This window comes from Meles meles, chromosome 7 (genome assembly GCF_922984935.1).
Source record: "Meles meles chromosome 7, mMelMel3.1 paternal haplotype, whole genome shotgun sequence".
Classification (NCBI taxonomy): Eukaryota; Metazoa; Chordata; class Mammalia; order Carnivora; family Mustelidae; genus Meles; species Meles meles.
The window spans coordinates 43,449,294-43,472,221 of record NC_060072.1 but is presented as its reverse complement, the minus strand read 5'-3'; the positions used below and the strand labels follow the sequence as shown (position 1 = coordinate 43,472,221).

Sequence of the window (22,928 nt, the reverse complement as noted above, 5' to 3'; positions counted from 1 at the left end):
GGAGACTGTTAAAGGCCATTGACTGCCAAGGGCTAAGGGGAAAGGAGGGATGAGCACAAAGGATTTTCAGGGCAGCGAAACTACCCTTTATGGTACTACAGTTGTGGATACAATGTCATTACACACTTAACAGATCTACAGAACATGTAACACCAAGAGTGAACCCTTATGTAAACTAAGGACTTTGGGTGGTAATGATGTCTTTGTAGGTTCACAGATTATAGCAAATTTGACTACGGTGTGGGGCACAGTAGGGGAAGTTGTGCATGTGTGGGAACAAGGGGAAAATGGGAACACTCTCTACTCTTTGTTCAGTTTTGCTGTAGACTTAAACTGCTCTAAAACATAATCTATTTTTTAAATAATATTAGTTTATTAATTCCAACAATAATTGAGTTTCTAGATGAGGTTTCCATAGTCTTTGAATATCTTGCTATTCAAAATGCATATTCAGAGGCACCTGGGTGTCTCAATCAGTTACACCCCCCCAACTCTTGATTTCTGCTTGTGTTATGGTCTGGAATGGTGATGAACCCTACATTAGGCTCTATGCTCAGTGGGAAGTCTGCCAGAGATTTTCTCTCTCAGTCTCCTGCTTCCCCTCCCCCTCACTCCATGCATAGGTGCTGTCTCTTTCATTCTCTCAAATAAATAAATCTTTTTTAAAAAATATTGCATATTCAGCCATCTTGTGCCCCTGTGTGTGCACCTAATCTCAGCTGGTCCACCTGAGAACCCCCCCCCCCCGCCCCGAGTACCTACCCTAGTCCCCCATGCGGTCCCATTTCTGCCCCAACAAGATGAAAGAAACTATCATGAACCAGGAGAAACTCGCCAAACTGCCAGCTCAAGTGCTCATTGGTGGGGAAGGAACAGCATGCAGAAAGAAGAAAGCAGTTCATAGAACGGCTACAGCAGACGATAAAAAAACTTCAGTGCTCCTTTAAAAAGTTAGGGGTAAACAATATCTCTGGTATTGAAGAAATGAATATGTTCACAAACCAAGGAACAATGATTCACTTTGAAAACCCCAAAGTTCAGGCATCACTGGCAGCGCACACTTTCACCATTACAGGTCATTCTGAGACAGAGCCCCTGACAGAAAGGCAGGGTCTTAAACCATCTTGGTGCAGGCAGTCTGACTCGTTTGAGAAGGCTGGCTGAAGTTCTGCCCACACAATCTGTGGATGGAAAAGCCCCACTTGCTCCCAGAGAGGAGGAGGATGATAAAGTTCCACATCTTGTGGAGAATTTTGATGAAGCTTCCAAGAATGAAGCAAGCTGAATTGAGTCAACTTCTGAAGAAGATAAAACTTGAAGAAGTTACTGGGAGCTGCTATTTTATATTATGGCTGCTTTTTAAAATTTTGTTCATGGATCTGATAAAATCTAGATCTCTAATATTTTTACACCCAAGCCCCTTGGACACTGCAGCTCTTTTCAGTTTTTGTTTATACACAAGTCATTCTTTGCAGCTAATTAAGCTGAGGAAGCCTGGGGATAAAGTTTGAAACAAGGTTAAAAAACAAAATACATATTCAGTGGTCCATCATTTTGAATGACTGTATGATAACTAAAGAAAAAAATCAAGTAATACTATGATTAATTTTTAGACAACAATGAAAAATATATTTTTGAAACAGAGTTAGATTAAGGGAGAACAGGAAATTATTAAATTTAGGATCAATATTAATGACACCGAATCCATGTTAGAGAAAATTAATATATATCTATAGTTTAATAATGTTCGAGAATTTAAACAATTAATTGAACTTTGGAAGGGGAAACTGGAAGGGAGACAATTTTTTGTCAGTAAGGAAAAATTTTAAGTCGCATATTTTAATCATCATAAAGTGCTAGGGATTTCAATATTTTAATAGATTCATTTAGCTCTAAATGTCTTCAAGCACGCTATAAATCCTCCAGAGCCACTGCTTTGTAATATAGCCTTTTAACATATTCATTGTCTCTTTCCAGGATAAGTTCACTATTGCTATTCCATTAGTCTGTTTCGTGATTTATTTCAAAGATAAAATAAGTATCTTCACTTTTCATTCATGACACTTTAATCTTGATTTTTTACATCAGAATTTGATGGTAATTATCATCTATTAAAATGCATTCTTTCCCCCTTCTTGTACATTTTTCCTCTTTATAGTAAGTCTTATATTCTGACACCATCGTTAAAAACATTTTATCAGTAATTATACCCTAGATGTATTCCCTTTTATGAACTCAGTTTCCTAAGAGACTCTTAATAATCAACACTGAGCATTTTTAGATGTAGGAAAGATTCTATTGGTGCATAATAGGAAAGTGTTGGATTTGCCGACCTCATTTCTCTTTTTTATCCTTCCCCTAATCCTGATAGTTTTATAGATTTTACAGGATAAATTTACGCATAACCCCACAATATAATGGAATGTTAGTTATATGTGGTGTGCTGCCAAAAGAGAGGTCCATTACCCAAAAGTGAGACTGAAGTTATCCTTAGAATATAAGGCATTTACAACAAGAGGCTTGGTTAATATTAAAACCATAAGAAATTATGGCAGAGAAGAATATCTGTAGCAAAAATATAAGTAAACTGTTCTGCCTCTTGGATCCTTAGTTCACCATCAATAAAATGAAAACACATTTACTTCCAGAACTGCTGTGATGATTAAGTCAGAAAGTGTAAGTGAAAATTCAGTATCAGTCATAAAGAGCCATACAAATATTGCAGAGCAAAATAATTAATAATTTTCCATCTCAGAATTATAAGTGAAATTTAGGCAGGCAAAGCACTTAGAAGAGACTATATGCCCAAGACTTGAATGAAAGTGAGACTTATGTATGTGTATAAATCCTATCATCCCAAATTCCTTGTATTGTGTGTAACCGGCTGGTTTGGTACTGTGAAACATAAAAATAGTACAGCCTTTTGAAAATTCTGAAACAAAGAGAAGAGCCAAGGAAAGAATATGAATAATTTAATCAGATAGGATTCAAGTTTATCCCCAGCTTATTTGCCTTTTATTCTTCATTTCAGTTAGTTACATATCCATCAGTTATCACCAAGGTTGTGCATGCACCTTGAAATGTTCACAAAATTCCACGATACAGGGGTTCATAATTAGGTTATATGTTATATTCAGAATCCCAGGGGAACTTATCAATTCTGGAAATATTGATTAAGCAAGATGAAGAATTCTTAACACAGTTTCAACTACAACAATTTTAAAGACAAGTTCAAGCTTTGTTTGCCACAAAACTCACAAAAAAAGTAATTGATTCAAGAATATCTCTTTTATGCAAAATATACATTTTAGGATATAATTTGATTAATACTCTACTATATACTGACATTACTCCTCGATCTTTTAATAAAAAAATACTCTCATCGCCAGAATTTTGTTTTCTGTAATATTTATAATTGAGGTAACAATGACAAAGGACTTAAGCCATGAATAATGTTGGTGGGTTTTTTTTAAAAGTCATAATGATTTTCCAGAACTAAACATAGAGGTGACCAAAAAATAGGTTAGTTTTGATAAACAGGCACTGAAAATTTCACAACAAAGACAACCACATAAGTGGTTTATAAAAAAAAAAATAGAGAGTCAATGTTCATGGCTTCAAACAACAAAGAAGAAGTAAGGGAAATTACGACACATCTATACTACACCAATATCACTGCCTCGTATGATTCACAGCACGATCTACTGCAGGCGCAAGAGGGGCGATTCACGGAGGTATGGGCCTTACTCAGAAGCTCCATGTTGGTCAGGGACTTGGCTTCCTTGGATGTGCGATGGCTGAAGCTGTTGACCCATGCATATGTGTTGGTATTTACATTTGTTTCACGGCTCCTGGCCAGTCCACAGCAGACCACTCATATGGGGAGCACCAAATGAGTTCCAGCCACAGTTCTTTTCTAAGCTTTAGATGCCTCGCGGAGATGCAGGGACCTCTTCCAAGTGCTACCTGGTCACATCAGGGCACATTCAGCAGCAGAAGTCTGTTTCCAGTACAGTCCTTGGTATGGCTAAATTCCATTGTCCCTTTTTCAGCGGTCAAAAATCCATGACAAATTCTGTACAACACTGCAGTCAATAACAGCAGCACCAGACAGCATATTAATTCCTTTACCACAATGCTATAGGTCACTATAACTTTCTAAGTGTGGTGTTATTAAAAAAGATCATTGAATCTCTAAATATCAGATGTGTACGTCTGGGTAAATTCGTTGCTGTACAAGATCTCTGACATGCAGTTCATGCTTTAGGACTTAGGGATATAGAGTAATAGATGTTATGTGGCCAATAATAAAAATGACATTTGTCTTCCTAACAGAAAAAATAAACATGAGAATTAAGGATTAATCAACAGTCTCAAGGATCCCAAATGCCTTAGAAATATTGTTTATCCCTCAATTTATATTATGGCATTTTTCTTCCCTCACACGCCCAATACACCAGACACACTATTGCTAGTGCCTTCCCAGGGATGTTGTAAACAGAATTTCTTCCACTTGGACTGAATAAAACTCCCTCGGGGTTTTGCTGGAGTGTAGTGATGAATGCTGGTTGCTAGGTAGTAGAAACTGACAGTGCAGCAAGCAACCAATGGTCATGGTGATGCTGCTGCTTAAATCCTGCTTATCAAAAAAGGTTCACAGTACCGATGGACTTAGGTAGTCTGCAGGGCGTCATTCACTTATACACAAAGCAGAGAGGCTGTTCCAAAGGGCAGAGAAGGCAAGGGGCAAGGGAGAGGACCCAGTACTAAAATCAGGAACATCTTATCAAGGCATCTCTGTGCTTCATGAAGACAGATGGCTTATACATTTAAGACAGGGAGCTAAGACAGACAGACAGAACAACATACAGGACAAAGCACCTGGTTAAATACTGCCTGAAAATCTGATCAATCCTCTGAGTCAGAAATTTAAGGCTGGTCAAAAAAGCCTCCTGTGAACCACAATAATTTTTGATGTTTGCACAAAAATCAATAAATAAAAATAAAGAAGGGGGTATAAAAAAAAAGGACATGAGAGCTTTGGGTGATATTTGGCACTTTGCCTCTGAAAATTATGACAAATCCTGGGATTAAAAAAATATATATATTTATATATATATGACTCTAGTTCCAAGCAGCAATTCCTGGCTAAACAATGCAAGCCTGGCCGGCAGTTACCTTTCTCTCATGTTTTGTGCCTTCCCCAAGCCATTAAGTAAGAGATCTGGCCTCAGCTTGCGTGTAACCAGTAATGACAACCTCTTTGCAGTTATCTGTGTGCAAACAACCAGAGACATTCAGAACTCCAATACAGCATTTTTGAAGAAAAGTAAATCAATCAAGAAATTAAACTAGTTAAAACAAATATTTCTTTCAAGGAATAAGGAAAAAAAAATGCCAAGGAGAAACTTGCCCTCCCTGCCCCACAATTCAACATGCAGAATAGCTGACCAGTGTTTCTGTATAGCCGGATGGTTCGACGCAAATACACATATCCCGAGCCATCCACGGTGCCCGAACTCTGTGACATTGCTCTCAGGTGATAGAGACAAGATGGTCCATGCAAATGAGCTGACCAGAGTCATGTTGTGTGCAATCAAAATAGAATCCCAAACATCTTCAAAATGGTTTAGAGTCACAAGAAATGAAGGTCCAATGAAGTGATTGGCATTTGGAAGCACACTGTTTTAAATACATCTCCCTGAAGATATGTTTATGTATTAGTGTACTGGCCAATAGCTGACACTATCTGTCATGTTATTGCGAGAGGAGACAGGGGCAATGAATACAGAGAAGTAACACTACTTTAGGTAATCTTTAAAGCCAGGATAAGATTTGTTAGCTACCCAAGTGGCATTTCTGACTTCAAATAGTGGTATCATGCAGGATTTAAACTGTATTTAATGGAGCCTGGAGTAACTCTACACTTAATTATCTCCATTATGGGGTAGACAGTACTTAAATTCATACAATTTAGCCGACTGATGCAGTTTGGTTTACAAAATAGATGGGATGGGAGATCGAGAGCGCCTCAGAGGACAAGGAGAGTTGTAGGGTGATGTTACTGGAGAGAGCCTCAGAGCATTGCCTGCCAAGCCCGCTATGTTGTTTAAGCTTCGGGATTTTTCATATCCTTTTATGAAAAAATGCACAGACATCAGTTGAATTCAACCAGAAAATAGACACAGACAAACAATACCATGCAGGATAATCAAAAGTGCTATTTTGAGTTCAAGGAAGAATTTTTTTTTTTTTTTTTTTCACAAAGAATTCAATACTGAGACCATTTGTAACTTAAAAAAGTAAGTAAATAAAGCTCACTAGAGCTGTTATTCCCAAAAGATTAAACCAGCTATCGCAAATTATAGTTGTAATCCTTCAAAATTTATTCTTTCCCAGATTATATTTTGCATTGATCTAATTTTGACATATAAAATACTAGAAATCTTTTAAGAATTAGGCAAAGCAACTTAAGTAAGATACAAACTTGGCTAATATTCATACACTTCAGAATATGTTTCTGAAAAAATGGGTTATTTTTTCTTATCATTTTTTATTATTTACTAAGCTAATAAGCAGGATTAAGTTTAAGTGGATGGCTTTTTTCTAAGCATATTTAATCTTCCAGCTTTATAGTGTTAAAAGGATGATTCTTAAATAATGACATTGGATGCCATTATCTAGGCGATATGGAATGGATGCTCATTTCTAGCTCCTTGGATTAAAAAAGAAAAAAAAGGAAAGAAAAAAAAAGAAATGAAATGAAATATAAGTTAAGTCATAATTTCAGTGAATTTACGATCAGAACTTGGTTATCTGATGTTTTCAGTTGGCTCTCCACTGCCGGGAATTGAGAACCATGTGATCTTGATTCACTTTTTCTTTCTATCATCTCACATTCTAATCATTCATGTGTGATAGTCATGGACTTACAGGATAAAAGATATATCTCACAAGCTTTAACCCAGTGGTTTTCCTTAGCTACTCAAGCAACATTCTCATCAAGGTCACCTTTGGAAGGACTCATATATTGTGGTACTATTTATCAGAAAAGATTAGAGGTGGTTGGGGGGGCGTGGCACACTGTAAAATTAGAAGTGAATGTCTTTAGTGCAGGACCACTATTAGCTGAAAAAGCAGTCGGGAAATAAATGTTCTGTCTGACAGGTCTACTGAAAAAAAGTATTGTAGAACAAGGAAATGAAATTCTCTGTTGGACAGTCAAATCTGAGCAAGTACGTACAATTTCAGTGAACTTTGTTATCCCTTAGATTTAGGGCTCATTCCTCGGACTCTAATTGGCCCTCGGTGGGCATGATCACTATATGAGAAAGAAAATGGGCCTTTTGTGCTTTCCCATGTTCCTCTCAAAATACTTCTTTTTCTAATTCTGTATTTTCATGGACTTCTGGGGAAGAAGCTACTACCATCTCTCCTCCTTTCACTAGAAAAGGAGAAATTAAGCGAGTTAGTGATTATTTGATTTATCAGCACCCAGGACAAGTATGGACATGGATTGCAATAACTGCTCTACTGTGGGGTGAAGCAGCTTTGAATAGGAACATCCTTCCCCATAACACATACATAAACTTTCATCACACTAGATGTCTTCTCTGAGATTTTGTTGATGGAAAGTTATGCCACCCATTAAGTGTGGCCAAGTTCTCTAGGACATAATTTCTGCTAACGAGAGAATTATCTGCCAATATGTTTTGTTAGCATTCAGAGATATAAAACATGGGAGGTGATATATATTTCGTCCTATTCCAATAGATGATGGAATACTTAATAAAGGGATGTCTTAAATAATTAAAAAAGAATTGCAGATAATTTATCCTTACATGGGAACCTCCGTGTGCCTGGAGAGCTAGTTGTTACTGCTGTTCTCTAAAGTGAGTGGAAATATAACTTGGGGAATTATAGGAAGAATAATTTATCCTAGTTGGCCATGTAATCTAAAAATGCAAACTACAATATAAACATTGATTTGGTTTGATTAAAAGCAAACTGGTGAATATGCATGAAGCAGAGAGGTGTTAACACCTATAAATCATTCATCCTTATAAAAATTTACATCTGGTCTCCCACAACTTCCAAGCTCCCAATGGTACCTCCATAAAGGTAAAAATTTTCTATTAATGACACTAGTTATATGTAAATTTTGGTTGCCATTCTAAATGTTCAGTTATTTTTCTGAATTACAGTTTTCAATATAAATATTACCCATTCTGTTTACAAGTCCTTTTACTTTTAATAACTATAATTTCAGTGTTCATTTGAAAAGACTTCTAATTTAATGAAAAGTATTTAATTGGTAAAATTATAAGTTATTCTTTTAAGTATGTATTTTTTTTATTCTGCAGGTTCATTTGTGATAGAAAATTTGGTAAGTTTTTTGCTTAAACAAACTTTTATTGATTGGAATGGTTAAAAATATGATTCATGAGGATACATAATATTGAACCTAGTTGGAATTGGCATCTAAATATATGGTGTGCATTTTATATGGTTCTTAAGAGATTGATTATTTGGGGCAATACTGAAACTGCTTAGCCATGCATTATCAATGGGTATGTTTTTGTGTATGAAAGATGATTTCCTAAAAATTACTGCATAAATAAAAACATAGGTTCTAAGTATTGAGAGTTCACTTTCACAGAGGATCCATAAATTTTCTTAATGTACGCCCATCTATATTCATATTTGTTGATAGAAAAAGAATTCAGTGGGAATCTAGTCCTTTCTTTTCATCTATATAGAGGAGAATTTTCAGAAGTCTAAAAATCAACAGAGAGACCAACTTGAAAGATAAAAAGGGATCATATAGCAAATAAATGTTCTGAATAAGAATAGTAGGAGAAATCTATAATCTACATAAAAAGGAACAAGAGAAGAAATGAATGGGTTCTTGATAAACATAACAAGACAACACACTAAGAAAAATTAAGAAAATTAAGTGAAATTAACCAAAAATACTACAAGGCTTGAGAGAAAAAAGAAACCACAAGGTGTAAAGAAACTCAGCAAGAATGAAAAAGGAAGTTAATTGTGGTGAGAAATGACAAAGAATAAAAGCCCATAGATGAATTTTCAAAGATGTGCTCAATGATAAAGAGAATTTTGCATTTGTGAAATATGATTTCATGTATAACCCTTCCATACAACCTAGGTATCTTATTAATTGCTTTGCTCATGAAACATTGCCATTTTACAGAAAAATTCTATATTTACATAGTGATTTATAATTTGCAAAGTACTTTTTCTTATGTGATCTCCTTTGACTGTTTAAAATCCAAAGTATTGTCTAACAGTGGAAGGAAAAAATTTTAGTTAAGTTCTTAAACATGCAATATTAGTATAAATATTGCATGTGACGATTTATTAAGTGATGCTCAAAAATGTATGTGAATGTAACCACATATTACATATAAATACATATATACATATACACACATATATGCATATATATACATATAGTGAGTAAAGATATGTAATGCACTTAAAATATAATGTTCTATACAAGAAATTATTGGTTACATATTATAATCATTATTTAATATATGTATATTCATAATATATTTTAAAAATTGTTCTAGCACTTAATATTTAAACGTAGAATGGCAAACAACCAAATAAACCTATTCAGATCATTGAAATACATTTTGGTGCAAATAATAGATGCAGAGGAACGGAAGTAATTGAAATGACGAAGTATGTAAAATATTGCATACTGAAGAGATAAAAGAGTCTGTCTTCTCTTTTGAGACTCAAAGGCATGGAGACAGAAAGGACAATACAAAGTGTTCAGAAGTAATGAAAGAGAAGTACAATATGGGTAATGAGATATTTCAAAGAGAGAAGACATCACAAAATAAATATTTAAGGCTTAAAATGTTAAAGTATTCAATAGGGAGAAAATGTAATGAATAGCAAAAAAGTGCAGTATTTTTTAAATGCAGTTGCAATAATATGAAAGTTTTAGACCGGCTTTTCATTAAAATTCAGTCCATTACATAAGAAATTATTATCGTTCTTTCTCTATTCAGTCAAGAAGCAGAGAAAGAGAGCCATGGCAATAAAGCAACTGGAATTATCAAAGTAGGAGGTAATCAAAGAGCATATCAGCCCTTGGACAAGAGTGGGTAACAGATGTCACAAAACTATTTCTTAAGGAGGGAGAATTATTCTGAGATCTGTCAAGTTTACACAAAACAAAAACAAAAACAGTTCCTGGGGAATAGTCATAGACGGTGGTATCATCTAGAAAACTGGAAGGACATAATGGAGTGGAGCTTCAGTATTCTATTATATTTCGTAACCAAAGGTGCCTGCCCAACAAAATTTATTCATTTGACAAATAATTACTGAGTGTCTTCTGTGTGCCAGGCACAGTTTAGTTTGGGTTGAAATATTAACAAACTTAAAAGTTTTATTATTGCCTCAAAAAGAAATTCTGTAGCACAATTTGTAAGTACATAAGTAGGCTTTCAAGTGATGGCATATACTATTCTATATGGCCAAGGATGTTGGATCTTTTTGACCTTCTGACGTTGAGATAAATCACGGCAAAACTGCCCAAATATCAGATAAGAGGCTTAACTACAGTGTGTTTAAAACTTTTCTTTGGAAAAAAAAAATCCTTGTTGTTTTATCAATTACTTATCAAATATATGCATAGACCCAATTAATGAGTTTTATTACCTGTAGTTGAAAACTGTTTAAAAACTGTTGAGTACATTATATTAATTAGCTGAGTGACTTAATTTTTAAATACCCCATTACAATTCTTCCCATAGACTAATGGAAACCAAAAATATAAAGAAAGAAAGAAGGGTGAAATGCCTTTCAGATAGGACAATCAAGTAAGCTGTTATGATATGCGCTTTAATGTTTATAATGAGCAAAGAGGTGATGAGGAATGCAAGAGAACACTACGTGCAGTCTTTCCTACAAAATGACAAAAGAGCATTTATATCACTCCATATATTTGCAGCACTTAATTTCTAAGTCACCTGTTAGGATCTGATTAAATGCATGCCTACCTTTCCTGATCCCTCCATCAGAAGCACACGTGTAATCACCTGTCGTCAGTAGGAAACATGTTTCCCCTCTTCTGTTTTTGTCTCTGGTACTAGAGCGTCTGATGGGGAGCCTTTCTGGGGGTGATAATGGCGGCTCACTTCCTGTACTGTCGTCACCTGATAACACTGGTCACAGCACCATGCCCATTGACAGACAGTGATGGATGAGGAAATGAGACAGTACAAAGAGTTTACACTGAATGTCCATAGTACAGCCACTCGATATACAAAACACAATAATCACATCATGATAAGAAAAAGGGTTTTTATCACTCATCACAAAAATTTACACGGAGCAAAATGGAAATGTATTGAAAAGGAGAGAAATGTTCTTTGGGAAGTTTTAATTCCATTTCAGATTCTATCTAATAGGAAATGGACTTTTACAGAACTAATACGAATTCAAAATAAGTGTGATAATGATGTAGCACACACATTAATATCATGTGATTTTTTACATGCTATCTAGTTATTGTGAATAAGAATCTTTAAAAGTGGAATCTATTTAAGGAAAAACTGCTAGGTACATATTTGGTTTTGGAGTTCTTTAAGACACATGCTTATAGCATTTGCAGAAAGTAACTTTCAAAAAAAAATCTTAATAAAAATAATCCCAAAACTCACTTTGTGTCCACGTTCTCCATTTTGAAGTGAAAAAAAAAATGTTTTTGAGCATAACGATGGAATAAGAGTAACTTCTCCAAATGCCCTTGAACCAACTGTTTACTTCTATATGCTTGCCAAAGACATTTGCATCTGATTGGCCTAGATGCTAGCTTGTTATAACAATATTTATCCAGGCTGAGAGTGTGTCTGTCCTGTTTCTCATGCCCTTCATAAGGACTCTGCACAGGTACTCTGCGATCAGTCCAATGAGACTAGCGACACCAACTAAATGTCTTTATGAAAGGTGGAGTTTCATAAAGACATTTCATAAAGACATTTCCACCTTTCATAAAGACATTTTTTGCCTGCTGGTTTTCAGATATATTGACAGCATTTGCAGAACAATGTACTAAATAAGCATAAGGATCTTTATGAATAAAATCTTTAAGAAGAAGTTTAGTTCCAGCCATATATTTTTCCCCTTTTACTTCATATAAACTTCTGGAAACTAATGAATGAACATGTTACCTGCCATTTTTGTTTGTTTGCTTGCTTTGTGTAATTGGTGTTTTTTCCTAAGTTATGCAAAAGTACTCACATGGGATTATTATGAATCATTTTTCTACAGAAAAAGATTAAATATATCTAAGTTATAGGGAATGCACATATCCTAAATTTTCATAGTGGGCTGAAACATAATTAAATTGTTTAATCTATAAAATATTTCATCTGTACCAGATAAAATAGAGAGCACATTACTATCATTTTGGCAAAATGAATATTAATTTACAGTCAATGTCTTCTAGATTATCTATGGCAATGGAGGAGGTAGGGATTCATCAGTAAATCACCCAAAATTCAGTTTGGGAGGGGAACAGAGCCCAATGTCTAGTGCATAAAAAAGGAAATCCTCAAGGAATTTCAACTTTGCCACTGGTTAGACAAAGCAGATCATCTACCTCCAGGATAATGGTAAATTTATTACATTACATAGCATCTTACCCAATCTAAAAGGATTATACTGAATATCCTACCTAAGTTAACAATAATGAAAATGTAATCAATCCTCTAGAATATTGCTAGAGATGACTTTTACTATCAAAGATTATGATCTTCCATATCACCTTTTTGGTGTTCAGTCTATTGAAATATAAGCATCCATTCTTTTTAAGTAACTGCTTCTTGTGGAATAGGTTGAGGTGCATGGCCCCATGTGGCAGAGATAAAACTGAGACAAACACGCCAAGCCAAATGATAAGGAAATCAACATTTTGAGAATGAAAAATGGAAAATGGCCAGTATCATACCATCACATCGTGCAGGGGAACAAAGAAACATTGGCACAAAAGCAACAAACGGGCAAAAGAAAATATTGGCACCATCAGCAAAGGGCATTCCCACTAAAGCAGGAAAACTCTATAGACCAGCTACACAGGCTTCTACTTGGAATCTACTGAGAAAAGCTACAGTCTAGCTGTCTACAAGCCTGACACAAACACGTGTATTGTGAAGGGGTAGAACTGAAAACTCAGGAATGTTTGCAGACAATGAAAATGGTTGCCTTCTACCTGAGGGACATACTGGTCTATAAAATGGTTAGTGGCATGCATTTGAAATTGTGCCTTACCTGATCTGTTATGTTCCAGAAGCCGATTGTCTTTGCCCAGACACGCGTCACCCTGTGTGCTATTGCAGGCCATATTTAATTCTGTCTTGCAAAAAGTAGGTGAGCTTGCCTGAGGGACAGGAGGGATGTGCTTCTTTCTTTTTCTTGGAAGTTTCTGCTTCGCCATTGCCAAGGAGTAGTACATTCCAAAGTTGTTGACAATGACAGGCACTGGCATGGCTATTGTCAGCACTCCAGCCAGAGCACATAGGGCTCCCACCAGCATCCCTGACCATGTTTGGGGGTACATATCCCCATAGCCCAAGGTAGTCATGGTCACTACAGCCCACCAGAAGCCAATTGGAATGTTTTTAAACTGCGTGTGCTCACTAGCTGAAGGGTCGTTAGGTTGAGCTCCTACTCTCTCGGCATAGTAGATCATAGTAGCAAATATCAAAACTCCTAGAGCCAGGAAGATTATCAGCAGCAAAAATTCATTAGTACTAGCTCGAAGTGTGTGTCCAAGCACCCTCAGACCTACAAAATGGCGGGTGAGCTTGAAGATTCTCAGGATCCTCACAAATCTTACCACCCTGAGGAAGCCAAGGACATCTTTAGCAGCTTTGGATGACAGCCCACTGAGTCCCACCTCTAAGTAGAAGGGTAGGATGGCCACAAAGTCAATGATATTCAAGAGATTTTTGATGAATTCAAGTTTATTAGGGGAAAAAATGATACGGACTAAAAATTCAAAAGTAAACCACACCACACACACTCCTTCTACATACGTCAAGGCAGGATCCGTTTCGATTTCATATTGCAGAACAACACTTGTGCCATTGATGACTGGTTCTGTCTTGTTTTTAACAATATTGAAAGCTTCATGTGTCTCCAGGCAAAAGGTTGTGATTGAAACCAGGATGAAGAATAAAGAAGCAAAAGCAATAAACTGTAGGGGAAAAAAAAGAAATAAAAAAAAAAAAAAAGAGAGAGTGATCTGAACTTTGGTATACTTTGATCCAAATCTAAAAGTATCAATCCCTGCAGAAGAAAAAAAAAAAAAAAAAGCTTATTTGGAGATTTTGCCTGGATGTCACTCAAGTGAAAGAAGAGATGCGTAGGTATCATTAATTAGATTGCACATGTAATGTGTTTCAAGTTCTGTTTTCTGCTTATATAGGTAAAAACTTTGGCTTTATGTTGGAAAATAATTTCTTGACTCTTTTCTGTAGTATACCTGTTAAGAGAGCATAAAAATCAACCCAAAACAATGTAAAGGGCAACAAACTAAAAAAAAAAAAAAAAAAAAAAGAAATGTACACAGTGGCTCCAGATACTTCTGATCCTAGAAATCTTCATGTATTAGATCAAGCTTTACATCTATAAATATAAGGTACAGTTCACACTGATGAAAATTTGGAAGACACCTGAATTTAACTGTAGGTTTTTAATCATAAGTAAAATCATCAAGATGTCATGAGGTATGGAGAAAAAAAAAATTTTTTTGAGCTATGTTACAGTTAAATTGTATCGACTTAAGGTGGAGACTTGTCCAAAAGAACAAATCTAGAGATGAAGAGTAGGCAACAAGACCAAAGAGAGAGAGAAACAGAGTTAAGGAACAAATTTTCTTTCTCACCTGAAAAAGAATTCCAAGTGTTAGAGGAGCATGCTATAAAATTGCAGGTTTTGTTGTTGTTTTTTTTAAACTCAACTTTTTATTTCATTTCTTCAGTCATTAATATGCATGTACACATACCTACTAATACAGAATAATAATAATAAAAGCTCTCACTTAATTCTTATTAGTGCCAGACACTCATAAAAGCAAATTACATAATTAACTCATATCAATACTCATAACAACATTACTACTACCATATTTTATAGTTCTGCAATATTAACACAGAATTTAAGCTACTTTTCCAAGTCGTAAGACACAAAGTGATAGACCTAAGACACTAAACTGACAAGTTTCACCCCAATCTCACTTGTTGAACCCAAAAATGTTGAAAAATTTACCTTGGGGTCGCATACTTCTTAATATTTGAGATCTGAAAACTTAACACCCAGTTTGAGTGAATGGTGCTGTTGCAGACAGTACCAGAGGCTTGCAAAGAAGCCAGCAGATTCCTAATGCTTTCTGCTAATGCTCTCAGATTTAGCATGTGTAATGAGCACCAAGAGATTGCCCTTTGAATATCCAAATTAATTGATCATTTAGGAGCAAGAAGTCATCAGTCAAGTGCAGGGTAGCCCTTTTTCAGAAAAATAGGGTGTATCTGAATCCCAAACCTGTCCCCTAATACCTACTCCTCACCCATGCCTAAGTTTCAAGAAGAGATTGAAACTACCTCCTTTTTCCCTGGTACAGTTTCGATGTAAGCAATGTACAAAAGGACCAAAATAAATAAATAAATAAATAAATAAATAAATAAATAAATAAATCAAACAAACAAAAAACTTAGGATGGTGACTATCTGCCTTAAAGAACCACCTCAAGGGGCGCCTAGGTGGCTCAGTGGGTTAAGCTGCTGCCTTCAGCTCAGATCATGATCTTAGGGTCCTGGGATCAAGCCCCGCATCGGGCTCTCTGCTCAGCAGGAAGCCTGCTTCCTCCTCTCTCTCTCTGCCTGCCTCTCTGCCTACTTGTGATCTCTCTCTGTGTATCAAATAAATAAATAAAATCTTTAAAAAAAAAAGAACCACTTCAATTGTTTCAGTGCAGTGTAGCAATTAGTACATTATTCTTATATTATAAAACATTCCATTTTCATGGAATTGACTTTCATGGTTTTGACTTACTTCCCCAGGCATATCTTCTCATTTCCTTTGGTTTTGATATCACAGTTTCATTCATGTCTTCCCCAGACATAATGCAAGATGTTAACATGTTTTCACTCAGCTTTCTCTTTGTACAAATAAATATATGGTTCTTTTAAAATCAACTACTTGTAACAGTACCACTAAGACCTTCTAGATACTTTAAAAGATAGCATCTTTTGGAGGAAGAATCAATTATCCTTGATTCATACATTACTTCTTAATCTAATCACAATTTTGTCTATAGATCTGAGAGTCGACTTTCTGATTCTCCCTGAACTCTCCTTTTGTCATTAGAGTCCTGCTGGTGTGTACATATGGACTCCCCCACCAAGCCACTCCCCACACTCTAGCCTCCAGCATTTCAGACTAAGTGTCAAAAGTTTTAGTGCACACATTCTATCTATGAGGCAGGTACAGAATACAAGGCAGTTAAAGTAAACCGCAATTTTATTTTATGCCTCTAGTATTCCTCAGTCAGCATTTTTTCAGCTAACTTTGCAGTCTCAAACTCTGTCCACCTACATTCATGTAGTGAATTGATTGGGACGTCCCAACATTGCACTTTCAAAATCTGTTCTAGCTTCCCAGCCGCATGGGAGGCTTCCTAGCCTGTTGTATCTCCCATACAAAAAGACAATTCCCTGCCTGTTGTATCTCTCATACAACAAAGACAATTTTCTTGTGTATTCTGAGGCTTGTCAATACAAGACACTGGGACTTTTTCTGATCAGACATTTTCCTACTCTTCATTCATTCATTCATTCAGCAAGTATGAATTAGGTGCCCCTCTATGCCAGGCCACAGGACTAGGGCTTTAACATAAGAATAGTTAACAAAGCATGATGCCCGTGTTTGAGTAATTCACATTCTATTAAATAATTAACCACCCAAAAATTTTATAATTACAATTGTGATAAATGCAATGAAGGATAGAAAGGTTCCAAAAAAGGGGGTTTTATTTTAAGACTGAAGGGTCATAGAAACCTCGGACAAATATCTACAGACTGAAATTTGAGAAATAAATGAAGGTTGACCTGATGGAAAGGGGAGACTTGTCTATAGCACAGTAGGAAGTTTTAACAAAAAGTCTGGACTTTTTCAAACTCCCTTTCTCAAGTGATGCCTTTACTGGAACACCCTAGGAGCAGCAGCTCTTCCAAACCTGCCTCTTTTGCACGAATTGTCATGATTAAAGCCCAACCTAACCTAGCACAGAGACCCTGACTTTTTCAAGGTTAACTTTTTTTTTTTTTTTCCTGAGAAGCTTTAAATAAACCAGAAATATTACCTGGGTTTTAAAATGAGGCTGTAAGGTGACTTTAGAGCAATTTGGTTGCCTGTGGTACTCTTTTAGACTTGTTGGCCTATTGGGAGCTATAGAATTAATTCACTTATCTTAAATTATTGTATCAACCCCATTGTTTGGGATGCAGTAAAAAGAAAAGATATATGTTAAAGTTGTTTTTAATTTAAAACCCTATGTAAACACTAGAAATCATTATTATATATATTTTAGTATACTTTAAATATATATATAATTAGTATCTCAACAAGAACTATTAGAACCTGATGTTTATGTTCATTAAATGAGTCATTGCGTTGTCAGAAAAAGGTCAACAGAGTTGGAAGGTACAACCGCACTTGGTGGTTGGAATTTAAGTAACATGAATCATCTTGTTAAATTTCCCACTTTGCCCACCCATATTCCTAGAAAAGGAGTTTGGTCATGTTTATTAGAACATACTGGAGAGCTTACACAAATGTGAACTCCTCACTCTCCACACCAGATATCAGACACAGATTCAGTGGGGAGAAGGAATTTGCATTTAACAAGCAATCATGGTGATTGCTATGCATATCAAAGTTTGAAAAACACTGTTTCAGTATATTTTCAACTTGATAATACAGGTTGATAACTCATTAAATTAATTAGAGAAGTTTCTAAATTACAAGCATTTATAGAATCTTCCTAAGTCTTAGAAAGAATAGTTCAATACCTCCTATAATATAGGACATTTACGTCTATATCTGTGTGTCTTTGTGTGTGTGTTGTGACATAATTCTGGCTTCTACACAAATATTGGTGAGTAAACAAAGCAATTCAGCCTCTAAATATACACAATTCTAAGACACAAAACCTTGAAAAACTGAAAGTTGTTTGTTTTTACAAGTCACTTGGGACTTGAATTTATCAATATTTTCATTAGCTTTATTTATTTCTTTTTTCATTTATTTTAAAGATTTTACTATTTATTTGACAGAGATAGAAACAGTGATAGAACACAAGCAGGGGGAGTGGAAAAGGAAGAAGCAGGCTTCCCACCAAGCAGGGAGCCTGATTTGGGGCTCCATGCAGCTTTGACCCCAGGACCCTGGGATTATGACCTGAGCCGAAGGCAGACACCTAACAACTGAGCCACCCAGGCACCCCATTATTAGCATTACTTAAAGAACCACATCATGGTTTTGTATTTGTATTATTCTTCACTGTAATTTTTATAGTTCCATATATATTTAGCTTTTAAGGACTTCGTAAATCTGCCAGAGCGTGATAACAGTATAACAGGAAAATAAAAAGAGTATAAAAAAAGAAACAAATGGTCATTCTGGGAGAGAGACACTCATCTCAGAAGTACATGATTATTTTGCTTTAAAAAACAAGCTAGAATGGCTTTTTTAAAAAATTTATGAAGTCTAAAGACTTTATGTATGGTTTAGAATGAGAGGACTGTAACAGAGAACCAAAATATTCTTCATAATAATGTGGTAGGAAATTGGAAGTTGTCTTCTGTCAGCTTAAAAGTTGGGGGTGTTGGGGGGGGCGCCTGGGTGGCTCAGTTAGTTGAGCGACTGCCTTAGGCTCAGATCATGATCCCAGAGTCCTGGGATCAAGTCCCGCATCAGGCTCCCTGCTCATTGGAGAGTCTGCTTCTCCCTCTGACTTTCTCCCCTCTCATGCTCTCTCTCACTGTCTCTCTCTCAAATAAATAAAAAATCTTTAAAAAAAAAAAAAAGTTTGGGGTGTTGGAAGAAAGTTGAAACCTAAAGAGAAAGAAATGGTAAAAGTCTCTAAGGAGGAGGAAAGGCACATCATGGGAGGGGGCAAGCAAGTGAGAAATCCCTGTTAGGTGCAGCAAAGGAACTTTGGGACATGGATGGAATATATCAAATTTTAATTTCTGTTATGCCTTCAGTAAAAGGTGGTTGGTTGTACAAAAGCCTGGCATTGATGGTGCTTTGAGTGATGAAAGTATTGGACCATGGGAGGACAAAAAAGAAGGGAGCAATCAACCATGGAGGCAAGATACATGGTGAGACTCAAAAACATAGAAGAGTAATAAATAAGAGTAAAAGGAAATCAGGAGACATGTAGCCCTTGTGAAAGTATTTAGAGACATTAGGAGAGACAGATTTCCCAATAGAATGAAGAATAGGAGCTCAGTTTATTAGGAACTTGGTTTGAGTATCAGATGAAAAGGTGACCCCAAAAGCCTTGAAGACCTAGAATCATCCAGAGGCAACACTTGCACACCATTAGCAAGAAATTTGTACACTGTGGTTGAACTTAATTCTAAGAGACTTGGATACAGAAAATGTCTTCTTTTTTTCTGACTCAGTAAGTTAAACTGAAATGGGTAAAAAAGAATGTTTTTCTTTTTCTTCTTCATTGAGCTGAGAACTGTTTAAGGACTGGAAGGATGTCATATTCATTTTTGTACTTCCTGCTTTGGGCACAGTGGTTAGTATTTAGTATGGCTGGCTGGATGGATAGAAGGATGAAAGAATTAATGAAAGAAAAAATAAATTAACAAAATAATAAGGTGGATTACATTCTAACAGGACTCTAAATAATTAGAGGAAAAGGAAATGAAAGAAATGAAACAATGAAATATGCAAGCTGAGGCAAAAAAAAAAAAAAAAAGCCAAATTTACATTGGAAGCAAATTGAACTGGTCTATAGGTCCAAACATTGCCATTAATAACTTCCATTAATTCTGTTAATGGAGTCTTATCAAGGAGTTAAGAAAATCACATTGCCATCTCTTCTAGAAGGTGTTACCATGCTGACTGAATTCACAGAACTGATGTATCCTCTCAGGCAGTTTCAGAAAGGATATAGCCTGCTAAAATATTGGCTTGTGGATCCAATGAGTAAGCCATTTTTTTCTCCATAACCTCAGTGTCCAGGGTTGGCTAGAGTGGCCAGTACTCTGTTTTAGTTTAGTTCTGTTTTGTTTCTAATCAGCAACAATGGAAAGAAAGCCCTCAGAGTGCACTTCTACATAGAGGGTATTATGTCACTCTACCTCAGTGGAAAGATTTAAATAGATCTTCAAGTACATATAATAGGCTATAAGAAAGAGGGGAAATCAGGCCATATCTTTGTTTCATTATTTTCTCTTTCCTCTTAGCCTCTTAGCATTAAAATTGATACAACTGAACTCTATCTATAACTAGCTCAAAAGTGTTAAACTTAACGAAGACCAGACTGATTAACTGGTCTTTCTTTGTGCTCACATAGCCCAGGATCACTGATGTAGCAATTTTCACACACTTTTGATACTGATTCTACATGTCCACAAATTGTTCAAAGAGAAGAACTTAACACCTATCCCTAGAACCAAAGACAGGGCTTCAGTGATGGCAAAAATTAGGTGCTCAGTTCTTGTGAAATTGATAAAGGAACACATTTTTGAAATATGTTTACTTGGTATATAAAAATTCCACTGGCCAACACAGAATCTGTCCTTTAAAAGTCATGTAAAAGAAAGAAAGAAAGAAAGAAAGAAAGAAAGAAAGAAAGAAAGAAAGAAAAAAAAAAGAGGAAGGGAGGCTGGGTGGCTCAGTTGGTTAAGCATCTGACTCAGGTCATGATCTCAGGGTCATGAGATCAGGCCCTTGAAGGACTCCATGCTGAGTGTGGACCCTGTTTAAGATTTCCTCTCCCTCTCTCTCTGCCCCCGCCTCTCTTGCACACACATGTACTTTCTAATAATTAATTGGTTAATAGCTAAAAATAATAAAAAATAAAAGTCACCTCATCCTATCATCTCACAAGTTAAAACCTCAACCTATATTCTAAAGGTGAAAAAAAAACTTGAAAAAAATTAAACTTACCTCTATTTGAAAATAAGACTCAATGATAAATTTAATCATTAGAAATTTTTTTTTTCTTTTTCTTTTTAGAGAGACAAAGAAAGAACAAGCAGAGGGAGTAACAGAGGAGAGGAAGAAGCAGCCTCCCTACTGAGCAGGGAACCCAACTTGGGGCTTGATCCCAGAACCCTGGGATAATGACCTGAGACAAAGGCAGACACTTAACTATATGAGCCACTCAGGTAACCTAGAAATTAACATTTTTTAAGACAAGTTACATAAAACAGATTTTGTCGTGGCCCGTGAATTCCAATCCTTCAAGGAGATTCCCACTGAAGGATTGGAACTCATAGTCAAGGCAAAGAAAAGCCTGAACGCTCTTCTTGACCTTGACAGTCACCTTGAAAATGGACTCCTCACATCAGGAAATTGAGGACACTGGATTTTGTCAATTAAGACTGTGAAAATAGCCATCGATTTGATGAGACGTTTAGAAGAGAGTTGTTTTTTTTTTTTCCTCCTTGATTTCCTCTCACTTGTAAAAGATGATGAACCATCACTCTTTGCTTGGAGATGATTTCTCACTTGCTCCAGCATCTTGCAGAAACTCCATATGTTAAAACTGAAATTATTTCTTAGGATTATGTTTGTAGTACTTGGTCTGGGATCAGCTTTAAATATCCTTTGTATGTAAATACTGACAAACTATGTAAATACTGATAAACTTGTGATCCGGGTTGCCTGACCTCCTGAGTTTTCCTGCGAAAGACACTAGGTATATTGTGCAGGGATTACAGTTCATGGAAGAAATTGGTTAGGATTGCTCTTGGAGCTAAAGCTCTGAAAAGAGATCCCAGCAAAATAGTTTGGGGTTTTTTTGTTTTTTTTTTTTTTTAAGATTTTTTTTTTTATTTATTTGACAGAGAGAGAGAGAGAGAGATCACAAGTAGGCAGAGAGGCAGGCAGAGAGAGAGGAGGAAGCAGGTTCCCTGTGGAGCAGAGAGCCCGATGCAGGGCTGGATCCCAGGACCCTGAGATCATGACCTGAGCCGAAGGCAGCGGCTTAATCCACTGAGCCACCCAGGCGCCCCCCAGCAAAATAGTTTTAATCAATATTTGGGAGGATGGTTTTATTTTTAATACAATAACTGTTAAGATTGCTGGTGGACTGGGTTAGCCAAGAGGAAGACAGCTTTAACAGGAGTTGCCTGCCTTAAGAAGAGGTCTCAGATTTCAGATTAAGATGTGAAGGCTTGAAGAATGTTGAAGTAAATACCATTTCAGAGCTCATAGTGTAGTGTAGGAATGAAGATCCTTGGAGCAACGATGGAAGAAGATCTTAAATAGCAAAGATTCACCGTCACCAGCTTTCAACGCAAGTCAATCAATTAGGCCAACCTGTATTATCATAAAACTGCTAAAATGCTACATCTGGCTAAATGGGATAAGAGTTTGCTTTACTTACCTTGTGTACCCACCCTGCCCTGTAATGTCTGTAATCATAAAGATGGAATGAATTGTAACATTTAGTGTGTATGTGTATATATGTAAGTATATATACATGTATCTATATGCACACAGTAAGGAATTTCAGCTTTTTCAATTCCGCATGAAGTATATCTCCCTTTAGCATGCATTTTAATGTCCTTTAAAAAAAAGGACTTTATGGATTTTTCCAAACAGAAATGCTTCACTCCTATTATGCCCATTCT

At 36.1% G+C, this 22,928-nt stretch overlaps 1 protein-coding gene and 1 pseudogene across 15 annotated transcripts in view; one reads left to right on the top strand and one right to left on the bottom strand.

Annotated features, from left to right (window-relative positions):
* The first annotated feature begins 798 nt into the window (after positions 1-798).
* Positions 799-1,403, top strand: LOC123947299 (annotated as a pseudogene).
* A 1,552-nt stretch (positions 1,404-2,955) lies between these two features.
* The window catches only part of KCNC2 (potassium voltage-gated channel subfamily C member 2), a 193,078-nt gene continuing 173,105 nt past the window's right edge, over positions 2,956-22,928 (bottom strand). For 3 of the 15 annotated variants that reach the window (XM_046013903.1, XM_046013901.1, XM_046013902.1), the window contains exons 3-5: positions 13,315-14,242; positions 11,043-11,207; positions 3,992-6,133 (exon numbers count right to left, since the gene is read on the bottom strand). In XM_046013903.1, the coding sequence (XP_045869859.1) occupies positions 5,997-6,133; positions 11,043-11,207; positions 13,315-14,242 (1,230 nt within the window). In that variant the 3' untranslated portion in view covers positions 3,992-5,996. Of the gene's footprint in view, positions 6,134-11,042; positions 11,208-12,811; positions 12,916-13,314; positions 14,243-22,928 lie in introns of all 15 variants that reach the window. The other 12 variants (XM_046013907.1, XM_046013911.1, XM_046013910.1 and 9 more) reach the window with 12 other exon arrangements.